General features: G+C 40.4%; 1 protein-coding gene across 1 annotated transcript in view; it reads left to right on the forward strand.

The window, feature by feature from the left end:
* CSTPP1 (centriolar satellite-associated tubulin polyglutamylase complex regulator 1) overlaps nt 1-12,698 on the forward strand; it is a 75,897-nt gene that overhangs the window by 51,854 nt on the left and 11,345 nt on the right. The window contains exon 4 of the mRNA XM_086748759.1: nt 8,904-8,988. Coding sequence (XP_086604885.1) covers nt 8,904-8,988 — 85 coding nt within the window. The remainder of the gene's footprint in view (nt 1-8,903; nt 8,989-12,698) is intronic.

Here is a 12,698-nt window from a genome sequence, read left to right on the forward strand (position 1 = left end):
GGAAGTGTATTTAGCTGTTAAATAGGTGTTATTTAAGTTAAACTTTGACAAAGATGCATGATGTCCATGAGAAACTTCCAGGATTAATGGACATCTGAAGATGGGCTGAAGTTTAAAGAATGTAAAATAAATGGCTTTGTTTCATTTTTTAGAACTGAATGTTGGTGTTAAATTCTTGTTAAACATTTATTTCTCCACGTAAAATACGGAGAAAACTAACTTATTTTCTTCTTTCTCTGCTTCTCAGTCTTTTAAGAAATTATTATTTTTAGAACTTACGGTATTGTAAGAGTTAAAATCAAGAGCCATTACAGAACTTTAGCCAAAAGCATACCCTTAAAAGGGATAGTTGGATGCCTTGTTGTTTCAGGTTTTGCTTAGTGCATTCATTCTGTTCTGCATTCAGACCAGTTCTGTAGTGGTGGTCATTTATAATCATTAATCTAGTTCATTGATATTGTAATGGGCTCCAAACCTTCTCTGTGGAGCTTACATGCTCCACTGCATTTCCTTCTAAATAACTAATGATGACTTCTTCAGTCTTGTCATTAACCAGATTACCTTCCTTCAGCCAGTTCTGTTATTGATTTGCTTGCTTTGAGGTTAGTTTCCTCCTTCAGTTTTTACGCTCAGAGACTCAGGATCGGTGTGTTTGAGAGCATTTTACGTGACCGAACAACACTGCCCAAGCATAGGTCCGGATACTGCAGTACTTATTTTTATGAATAGAGGCTTTAACTGTTGACTAAAAGGCTCCTAAAACCAATGTCCTTTCCTTTCAGACTTTCCTCAGCATTACAGTTTGTAAAAGAAAATTGGAGAAAACTAGCCTACAGTCTGGGTTCTTAGGATTATACTGCATAGCCTGTATATAAACCTATATATAAATACACTGTGCAGTAAAGTCAAAGAATGGCCAGGATAATGAATGGCTTTCAGTTCTTGAAAGATTCATGTTTAAGTCTGGTAGTCAAATTGTTCCAGGTGAACACAAGTGCACAGAGAAAGATGTGCTAGTCCATTCAGTGCTTTGTGGACCACAACCAGCTTCTTGAGTTTCAGTCACAGGAGTTGACTGCTTTGCGTAATTGCATGCTGGTGTCACTCTTGGTGGCATGTGGGATTCTCCATTCTTCACAAGCCTGGACTTGTCTCTTGGATGGTTGGGCTCATGATGGACACATTTCAGAGAAGCAGTATCAGAGTGCCTGCTGTGATGACAGCTGTTGATGAAAGTGCAATTAACTGTTCAAAACTTTGTAGTCGATTATTTAAGAGTTGAAGTGAAGCAGGGACAGGTGGAGACAGAAAGCTATCCTTGATCGTTACCTAAATTATGCTGAAATGTTTTGTCTGTTTTCCATGGAGTGTTTGTAGCAACTATGCTGTTTCTTGAAAGCCTGATCCAAACCAGTTGTTAAAAGAGAGAAGTCCAAAACATTTCTGTTTCATTCATTGTTCTGAGAAAATTGTTGACCATTGCACTTTATGTTTTTACATGACACATTGAAGTGTGAAACACTTGGGAGATTCAAGGCATTTGAAAATACCCAGTTCTACTGGAACTGGTTCACTGGAACCTTTGATTGATATTTTCTGGAAAAGTCAGGCTAGAAAGAAACTGGAAGTCAAGGAGATCTTTGATCAGAGGTTGCTACAGCAATTCATAGTTCATTGTATGTCCTCATTCATAGCATTTCCATAGTTCATTGTATGTCCTCCTTGACCTCTACCTCCTTTTCTTTTTAGACCAATGTCATAGCTTTCTTCTGCTCCCTGACCCTGTGTGCATGACACAGATGAGCTGTCTGCCAGCTAACTGTATTTCTTGGGGCTCCCAAAGCAGAAAGGAAATACCAAACAGTGACTGAAGACTGTGTGCCTCTCCCTGGCCATAGTCCCATTATTGACACTAGACTTAGTACATATCTGAGGGAGGAGGGGTTGTATGTAAGGTCCTGTACTGCATGAGATGCAGCTGCATACCACCTGCCCATTTACTCTGCCCATCTCGTGACGCGTAGCTATGAATTCTTTAGTTGTTTTGAAGATCTTAAGCTTAATGACAACTTGTTTTCTTGAATAGAGGCTGATCCACATCTTGTCTAAAGATTACTGCTGCTGTTTGAGAGCTTGGGGAAATGTTGATGGTCCCCTCCAGTCAAGTGTTGCCGGCATTCCTGTATTTCACTATTAAGATTGCTGTGGGTCCTGTTTCAAGTGGTTGAGCAGTCTGCCCCCCAGATGGCCAAAACTCCAACAGGAATTTTTACTCCTTATTGTTTACATGACCAATTAGCTCTGGCATTGGATTGATTGTTTTCTCAATGAGTGACTGAAAACTCCTTGAAGTCGGAAAAAAACAACTGTTGAACAAGATAGAAGCCATCTAAATCTATTAGTTCACCTACTGCACGGAAGATCGGCTAGTTACACCTTTGGTGATGTTACAGTGAAAGTAAAAAACAGTTTCATAGTCGACACATATGAAGAACGTCAAGTGTCACAGCATTTCAGCTATAAATTACTCGTACTCTGAAATTGGACCTTAATTCAAGTTTTCTAGTTTATCTGTCTTTAAGAGCCAGTCTTGTGTTGTGTTGTTTTGGTTTGGTTTTGCTATGCCTATATCTGGTAGATTAAAGTGCCTCTTATTATTTGATGTAATTTCCTTTATAGCTACCTACAGACTAAAGATTCCCAGGAGTGATCTCTGCTCTTCCGCAGGCTTAGGGTTACCCAAGAATGTACAGCATATTTATAATCACACTTAACTTCAGATGTTAGGACATTCTTAACGTTTCTTACTTAACGTTTCTTACTTAAGCCTACTTCAGAGGCTTTTTAATGCCTCTGAAACATGAGGGGAAGTCATGTTCATACTGTAGTCCACAAAACTAGCCTCTTTTTGCTTTAGGCCTCTGTCCTTTGGAGAAGGCTAGGTGTCCTTTTGGATCATGCTCAGTGAGCTGAGCATATCTTTAGGATTACGTATGCTTCAGAATATGGACAGAATTATCTTTGCAAATGTTAAAGAAAGCTGCATGGACAAAATTGGTGCACATGTAGTAAATAAAGTTTGTTAGCTGCTTGTTGAACTTCACCATCATGAAGGCAGAGGTAATGCATCCAGATATTAAAACTAAGAAAATAATTTTTTTTGTTAGTATCTAATGAGATTGAGCCAAATGTTGGTACAAAGCCACATAGTCTTTTAAAGCTACTTATGTCCAAGACTCCATGTAAAGCACAGGATCTTATGTTGATCCATGAAACAGATTTGACCATTACCCTCTTTAAACTATTAACTAGAAAACCTTCCTTTAAAAAATGAAGTTGGTTTAGAGCTAACCTGGCAGAAATATTTGACTTCTGATGCATTTTCCTGTTGCTTAAAAGTAACAACTAGGGGTGTCTCAGCTTTCTTCCTATTATCCTGTGCTCGTCAGCCTCTTTTCTAATGATTGTGGGAGTTGTCTGTACACTTCAAGAGCAGAATGAGTCCTGCTGTACACATCTTAAGTTGTATAAGCATGTTCACGTAAAGGGAAAGTGTGTGAGTGCTTATTCTTTATTGTTTAATTTATTTAACATTCCGTCTCAAATTATGGGGATAATTATGTGACCTGCTGTTTCGCTTTTTGTTTGTTGAAAAATAAGGAAAATCAATTTTTGAAATTAGACAAATGCACATTCTGGATCTGTTTTCTGTTTATTTATATATCTTCTTGTCAGTGGAAAAAGCTAATTAGTCAAAGAAACAGCTCTTGAACGTTTTTATTTTGTTTCAAATTCTTATTTAAACAACCATTCTCTCAAGTAACAGGAACAGATCTTTTTCAGGACAGGTCATAAAATCTCTCAATGCAAAATTTTATAAATTATTAATTGAAAAGGAAGATTTTTTTTTTTAAGAGTAGAATGTTTTATGAGGAAGAAATGGGTTTTTCACACAGCTGTATATTGCTGTTTAGGTCCTACACATGGATTAGTTTTTCTACAATTCTTGGGTTTCTGTTTGTTACTAGCACTAGATACAGGGAGAGATGAGGAAATGAGGCTAATATCTCATGGTATCTTGTGAACAAGGCATGTGCAGAACATAGCCTATTAGACAGATGTGAGTTGTGAAGTTGCAGTATTATCAATACTCAAGTTTATATTAATTTTTTTTTTTTTTAAATTGCAGCTCCTATAGACAGCACAAGAACACCTAGACTTTTTTTTTTTAGGGTCTTTTGTTTGTTTTTGTTCTTTTCTACAAGGTTGCAAGCTTGCATGGATATAGAGAGAATCCTGTGGATGTGATACTTATACCAGAAACCTTAAAAACTAAAGGCCAAGAAAAACTGTCCCAACATTTTTTTTTAAAATATTATTTATTAAGCTGTTCTCTGTTATATTTCCAGGAGGCTGATTTACAGCTCTATGACTTTATGATTCTTGAATGACTTCATGACTGTGGTAGAAAAGCAACCTGTGGAAATTGTGTGTCCTACCATAATCCAAAGTGGAAGACTGCACTCCCCAGGGCTCCAGCCTGTGGTTGTGCATAAAAGATGATGGGAATAGGGAACTTTAATGTATATTCATCAAAGCAGTCCTTGTGTTTCTGAGGAGTTACTATATGACCTTTTGGGGCAGATTTCATATACCAACTGCAGTAAATATTCTCCTACCGCTTTGGGCATATTTATAGTTGTCACAGTTTTGTGACAGCTTTGTATATAGCTACTTCTTTTGCTGAAAGCAGCCTAGATACAGCAGCAATGACTGCAATTCAGGCTAAGTCCTAAATATTTATTAGCTTCCTGGGTAGGTTTTACAGCCTTCACTGAGCTCCAGGCTCCTGTGGCTAGGCTGCTGTCGGCATGAAAGATAGCGAGTTTGAAGATAGGTCAGGTGCCTCTACACTTCACTCATGACACTGACAGCCACATAAATGCATCATTTAACATTCCTAGAGTTTGTGTCACTTCACGTCAGGTGCCACCCATCAACCACATGCAAACCAGAAATGAAGCTGGTAGAAACAATCTGTATTTTAAAAGCCAAGGAAATATGAAGCAGCTGCCTTCATGCTTCTCAAAGGTAGGCCATTTTTATCCAGAACATGGTGTTTGTTTTCTAAGACTGTACCACATGCACAAACTTCCCTCTCCACTATGCCTCTGAAGCATGAGGAAGTCTGCCTCAGGCACTAAATGACAATAAACTACTCACAGACGGTGATATCTGTAGAGAAGGGTTTGGATTTTGCTAGTGGCAGGGTAGCAGTACAGACTGGACAGGAGTTTGAAGACCAGTACAGCAAAAATTGTGACTGAACAGTTAACCTACTACTTCTGCAACTCTAGCCATCCCACTTTAATTTTCTGTACTTATTCTAGGAAGCCTCCCAGCCCCTCCTTAGTGTACTGCTGTTTTAAGATCACTGTGGAATTTGTTATTAGCAACTTTGCAGGAGAAGAGCAAAGTGTTATGCTCAGCTGTAAACAAACATGGTTAACATGCAGATTGCACTCAGTCTCTCTCCATCCTTAAGCACATGGTATGATCGAGTTTGTTCCACTGCGACAGCATGGTAGAGTGCGTGTAGCTCACTGCCCTATGCTATGGGGTCAGATTTAAACTCTCCGTGATTTGCTTCATTTGTTACTGGAACTTGAGATGCAGTAATTTGTGGTAGCAACCGAAGTAGCAGTTGTGGATTCCAGTTTTCACTCATTCTGACTGGTACCTTCCTTCTTTTATTTCTTTCTTCATCGTGCAGCGTTGAACACTATTTACTCAGCTGTGGCCTGGAGACAGGAAGGAGCAATGTGGTCATGCACCAAAACTGCCCTTGTTTATTCCAAGCAGCTCTTGGCAGACAATATGGTGCATGGGCAAATGTAATTTTCTGCATGGTCTTCACTGACCTTGCTACAGGGAATAGGAAAACAGTCATCACAGCGAACTGTAGACACCTCCTAGGGTCTGCGGCGATCCTTCTTCCTGTGTAATAGGTACCCATCTGTAGTCTGAGAAATTGATATGATTTATTGGTTAGGCGCCTGGGGTGTCTACAGGCTGAGTTGTGTTATGGCCTAAGAGAGCCTGCCTGCATACTGAAGTGACCGATTTGATGCTGTTTCTCCAGGCATAAGAAGCAAAGGGCTTCTTTCTTTAGAGAAGGAACTTCTCTGCACCACTTCAGCTTTGTGTGCAGTTCCCTTCTAAATAGACCATTTGCTCAAAGACTGAAACTGTAATTAATTCCACTTTTTTTGAGAATGAACTTCACCCCCTGATGTGCTGGCTGGAGAGGATCTTTGCCACCCATTCCCCAAGTATTTTTAAGCAGACTTCTGCTCTTGCTCTATGTTTTGTGACGGAGGAGTAAGGATGATGCTGTCAGTTGTTACAAAGAGGAAGGAGAAAAAGACAGGGTAAATTATTAGATGTTTTAAAAGTGTATTATTTCCAGCAAGTGAGATCTCTATTTATGCCTCAAAACTAATGCTTGCTTAGGGCCTAGTTACCCTCTCAGGCTGCTTTTCCCTAGCAACCTGACAGGGACTGTGAACAAAACCCAGCTTCCTCAGGAAACCTCATCCTTCAAAAAAATTTAAACTCCTTCACCTTCAGGGGGAGAAAAGAGAAAGCTAAGATTCAGAATTAATGAAAAAGGGCTTTGCTGATGAAAGTGAGCAGATTATCCTCCTAGAGCCTGTCTGTTCTGAGTGCATGAGTGATGCTTCGTATGCTGCTGGACACCACGCTGTGAAAATCTAAGGACGATCAAAGCAAAGCAACAGATATGACTGGGCTAGGTAGGGAGGGATGCAGAGGGTAAGATAAACAGATTTAACTTTAAATAAATATAGTTATCAGTTAAATAGATTGAATAAGATACAGTATGAAGAGAAGGTTATTATATGGATCTGCTGACAAATGAAAGGAAGAAATAATGGAGAGAAAGTGGCATAAGGATGCATAAATAGGAATTTGAACTTAAGCAAACAAAAAATGTAAAATTAGTATTGTATAAAGCTTCCAAATGGTGTGACTCCTTCAGACCAACAAGTAGACTTTAAAGACAAAGATTGGAACTTCAATGTACAGCATTATTCAAAGCTAGATTTAGAAAGCCTTGGAGAGTTGTAAGAGGTTCCATTATGAAAAAGTGTCTGTTTTGAAAGAGCCTTTTTATGCTCAACTTCTCTGTTTTCCTGTAACCTGCTTCCTATGCTGAGCCTGTTGAATATAATTTAATGAAACTTGCATGTACCTTACATGATCAGATAGTTTTCTTAAGAATTTAGGACCAAAATCTCTATTGCTGTAAATGACTGTTGATCTAACAAAATAACAGAGAAGAAAATTTTCTTTCCTCTGCAGTGCTTTTGCAGTTATACATAAAATTTGGTGATACTTTCCTTGATGACATTCAAGGAACTGAATAGCTAACATTATGGGAGAAAAGCCCACCATTCCACTGGATACCATCACTAACCCAGGCTCACATATACACTGTCTTAAGGACCAAGGTGGTATCTGCAATAGAGAGCAGCCTCTGATTTGTGTTTTAGTAAGAAATGGCAATACAAAAACAGTTACAGTGCTCCCCATATTCTCCCAGACATCTGTGATTTCAGTGCAGTCACAAAAATTTAATTCAGTGCAGCATTCAAGTTTTGGAAGAAGGGAGATTCTGATGTATTTATCCCTACAGTGGAATATGTTGCACAAATCCCTGCAATGGTGGTGTAGTTCTGCACAGGCTGTGGAGTTGTGGAGATAGGGAGAAGTTGTGGCTATCTCCTGTGAGAAGGTTGATTATTTGGACTGGAGCCTGAGGAAGGCTAAGATGTGGCATTAAGCGAAAGAACCTATGGCAAAAGAACTCATGCTCTCTACCTCAGTCCTAATGCCTGTGCCCTTTGGATCCCCTCCCTGAATACTGCTTGGCTCTACTTCCACCCCTGGCTCTTTCTTCCATACTTTGCATTCTTCTGTATATAGAAGTACTACAAAATTGCTGCTGTTCAGCTAGTCTTCTCCTTAACTCCTGTCCACAGCCTTTTGGACTACAAACATACAATCATGCAGGGCTTTTTGACATCAGTATGTTTCCATTCCCTTGGGATCCTATAAGCTTCCCTAAGAGTCACCTCTTTTAGACTCCTTCTGCTGAACCACAGAGGCCTTTCTTGACCAGTCTTTCACAAAGCTGCTCTCTGAATAATTTTATTTGTTTTCTTGTGTTTTTTGGATCTTCGTTCTGTGCTTCCTGTAATACAGTGACCAGATTTGTACACATTATTCTAGAAGAGACCATCCAGCTGCCTTACCAAATGTCAAAGTAATATCGTTTGTGGTTTATACTCTGTAGCCTTCCATACACAACCCAAAAACGTTGTTTGCCTTTGTTACTGCTGCCAGATGTTCTGTGGATGGTTTTCAGGCATATTGTGGTGAATGTCATTATGCCAGTGAATATCAGCAAATTTAAGCAACTTTGAACTGATTCCTTTTTCCACATTGTTATATTCAGGTCCAACCAAACTGTGTTCTCACTTGAAACTGCCCTGTTTTTGTTACCTCTTTTTCACATTGAATCACTACCTGTTACCAGTTTCTCTGCGGGAATTTCTTCAATTACTACCTGTTACCGGTTTCTCTGCAGCAGCCTCTTCAATAGGATTTCCCCTTTATCCAAGTTTCTTTCTCTCTTTCCTGGAGACCCCATCTAAGCAGCCCAGCTCTCAGGGTCTAGTGAGCAGTTATATCATCATTAGTGTCCAGTCTACTTGAATTGAGAGTAGAATGGAATATTAGGTTTTTTTCCTAGGGGGGTACCAAAGGGAGGGAACAGCCTGTAAAAGAATTACGATGTTCTCACCTCTCTTTTCCTGCAGATTTGCTGACAGTACAGGAATACCACTGCCTGCTGCAGCTGCTCTGCCCTGACTTCCCAATGGAACTCACTCAGAAAGCAGCAAGGTGGGTCCTCATCCTCTCTTTTAAGGCAAGATCAGTCCTACACACATACTTCGGAACTAGATCTGTAGGTAAAGGTATGGACAGGGACCTTCAGCTTTTAAGATTTTGGGGAAAAAAGATATCATGTTTTGAGGTTAAGAACAGAGTGTTTTTGTAGCAATGAGAAAGAGTTTATATTTAAGTATACAGGGACTGAAATATCAGTGCAGAATGCTGCTGCTGGCTTTACGTTTAGAAGATGAGTTGTGTATAAATGAATGTTAGCCAATTGTTTTTAACTGCCATGATTTGAAACTCTATTTCAAATACTGTTTACTGTCTTTAAAATGTGTTCCCCCTCACCCCAGCTTCCTATGGTTGATCACATTTGAAAGGTACTAACCTCTGAAGGATTGCCAGTGTTTTAAAGTATGTTAGCTAAGAACATGGTAACTAATCTGTTTGAAATTTATTTTAATCTAGGCAAGGCCTAAAGCAGATAGATGGCACTGATAATGTGATATGAATGTTTTTACTGATAGTGCTTGCTGGTTCCAGTCCGGCGCAGGTAGTTGATTATTAACTATCTGATAGTGAAAATGTTAATAAGGTATATGCATCTGTTCGGGTGGGGGGTCAGTTCAGATCTCAGTAGGAGTGCGTGCACACACACACATACAGAACCACAGCAAGGTTACTGAATAAATGCTCTAATTCCTAGCCATCTCAGCAGAGCGGGCATGGAAATTTAATTGTTTTCATGGACCTAGATATGATATTTGGAAACAGGATCCAGACATATTATTAGGATATTAGCTGCTGCCTATGTTGTTCAGGACCTAAATAATGAAAAGATCCTGATTTTCTATCTGTCATTCTGTTGTCTGTCTTTAGCATCAGAGCTACACGGAAATTATATTAAGAAGGTAAAAAAGAGAAGTGTTATCCATCTGCTAGGACTTCCACTTGACCAGTTCTCTGAATTCTTCCCTGGCTCCTATGTGCTGCTGTCCAAATTGAACTGCAGTTCAATTTGGACAAAAAACAGTTAAAGCTGTTTTGTTTCAATTAAAACTAAAAGTTGAGTGCCACTTTTCCCTCTGGCTCATCGGTGGGCCTTTGGGGCTCCACAGAGTACAGTTGCTTGGCCTCCAATGCCAGACTAAGAAAGAATGCTAACCCTGTAGCAGGAATATATCTCTGCTTCTGTTCACGGAGGTACAAAAGCACCAGTCCCGTGCGTTCTTAGGGTTCCAGCTGAGCTGAGCAGGAATTTGTGATGGTGCATGAAAGGAGACTTCAGCATATCTACACATGTTATGATGTTTCTGTCAAGGAATTTAATCCACAAGGCTGTTGTAAACTCGAGGCCCCATTCAGGGGCCGGCTGCGCTGTTTTGCGTGTGCTGTAGAGACAGACGAGCAGGCTTTGGAAGCAGGTGTTGTAGAGAAATGAGATCTCTGTCAGAGGCACCCGGGCTCAGGTGGGGATGACCTCACTCCTACTTCTGGCTGGCTAGAGATTTACTTTCACATTGCTATTATTCTGTTGCAAGCTAATCTGGTTGGACAATTTTAATAAAACCTGTCATATTTCTAAACAGTCTTTCTCTTTCCTTCCAACTGTTTCTCACTCTTTTTTCCTTTTTCTGGTCTCTACTTCCCATTGTCCTCCTTGGTCTCTGCCAATTAGAAGGCTGAAGTCTGTAGGCTGTCTTCCAGCACCGGTTGATTGAATCCTTGCAGAGCCTGAATGTCCCATGCAAACTGTTCCTCCTTCAGCCTGTACACCCCCAGCAGATTTGTTGCTAATGTGCTTGGGAAAGGAATTAAATAAAGTAGCGGCAGGAGTAGCCACAGCATTCACTGATACAGCCAGGACCTGTATAATTATTGGTGCTCTTCGATAGAGAGCAGTCGTAGTTGTAGTCTCAGTGCTGCATGACTGAGATGATCTCACAGCATGGTGCGCTCCACTCATCCAGGAGCTGTTGCTATGCACTGATAACAAACACTGGGAGTAAGATCAGGAAATGTCAGAGTAGAACAGAGACTACAACAATATAGGGTTTATTCGCATGACACCAGAGAACTCAGTTTTTCTGTTCATGGTGCCACACAAATGCAGTGTCATACCCAAAAAAGAACTAGGCTATCTGTGTCTGTGAGATTTCTTGGATGTTTTTTTCTTCAAAGGGCTATAGCTATTAGCAGATTGAAGATTTTAATCTACAGAGGTGCCTTTGATCTTTAGAGGCACCTTTTGGCTTTCTGAATCTTGAAATTGCAGGACAGAAAATGAAAGGATTTTTCTGGTTTGATGCCATGATTTCAAGATCTGTACCTGAGCAGTGCCTTTTCTCTTGTAACAGAAACGCAAAGAACTCGCTGCCGCATTTGAGTAGTGAGGGCTGAGTAGTTCACAGATCCTGTGCTGTTTTATGTGGTATGGGAGCTCATGTTGCACTGATCAGTGCTAACGGAAGTGGGGCTAGCAAGTCTGTACCCCTGTTGTTAAAAGATTGCCTGAGAGTGCAGATCTTGCCCTTTTTGTATGTTCCGCTTATTTTTGTCTCCCATATACCAGTAAACAAACCAAGTCTCTGAAGACTCATTTGAGCCAGCCTGGCCTTAATACAGATTGTGTCAGTTAGCCTTTAATGATAGCAGAGAACAATAAAAGTCCTTTCAACTTGCCTGGTCTAGAGTTTGTCCTGGGGACATCCTGTCTAGTTTGTGTTTCTGAAATTCTAACAGCAATCAGCATAACATTTCCCCATTGGCACAGTAGCAAGGCTTTCCTGCCAGCCAAACCCACTTGAACCCTGAAAGACCACGACACCCTTTACCAGAGTCCCTCAAGTGTAGGCATCTTTCTTCATTCCTTTCCAAAGTTTCTCCTTGATTTTCATTATTCATTGAGTGCTGACTACTAACTTTGTAAATAAGTCTGTGCCCCTCAGGGCTTGAAGTCTAATTTGGACAAGAAAGAATGAATGAAGAATCCCTTGAAATATCAGCTACCTGAAAAACTCCTTTGAGTTGGAGTTCAGACTTTCAGATTTTGTCCTGAATTTTGGTCCTGCTGTCTGGGTTGCTGTCCATCGCTAGGCTTATCTCCTTGCCAGATATTTCAGGGAAAAGGGGCAGATACGTTGTATATGATGCTCTCCCAGCTTCCTTGACTCCTCAGTCAGCTGGCTATGTGGGGAAATAGCCAGCTGCAGTCAATCTCCTCCTAAATGATTGTATCGGATTTAAAGACTTCTCAGCATTTCCGGAGTGCAGACTCCTGGGCCAAGTGGAGTCAGTAACCCAGCACCAGAGTGCACCTGCTTCTGTTTAGACACTCCTCTGTCACATATGTGCTGTACAGTCTTCCTTAGAGGCTCCTTGCTGTCTTGAACAGCAAGAAATGTCCCGCGAGTTCTCAGAACTCTGCCTACTTCCTTGTGCTCTCCTCTAAGTAAGAGTCTGGGACTTGGTGCTGCAGAGCAAAGCCATTGACCATAGTTTAGATTTAACAAGTTAAATTAGTTGATTTTTATGAAGGTGATGTAATGGTGTCTCTCTGCATAACAAATACGTAAAAAAAAACCCCTCCCTGCTGTTGTTCTGCATCTCCAGGATGGAGAAATGCACTAGCAAAAGCTTTGGAGCTTGTCCTTTGAGGGTATCTGGGAGATAGACCATTATTTCAAAGGAGGGAGTGCAGCTCATCAGTGATGTGG

Source organism: Chlamydotis macqueenii, chromosome 5 (genome assembly GCF_036417535.1).
Source record: "Chlamydotis macqueenii isolate bChlMac1 chromosome 5, bChlMac1.mat, whole genome shotgun sequence".
Taxonomy (NCBI): Eukaryota; Metazoa; Chordata; class Aves; order Otidiformes; family Otididae; genus Chlamydotis; species Chlamydotis macqueenii.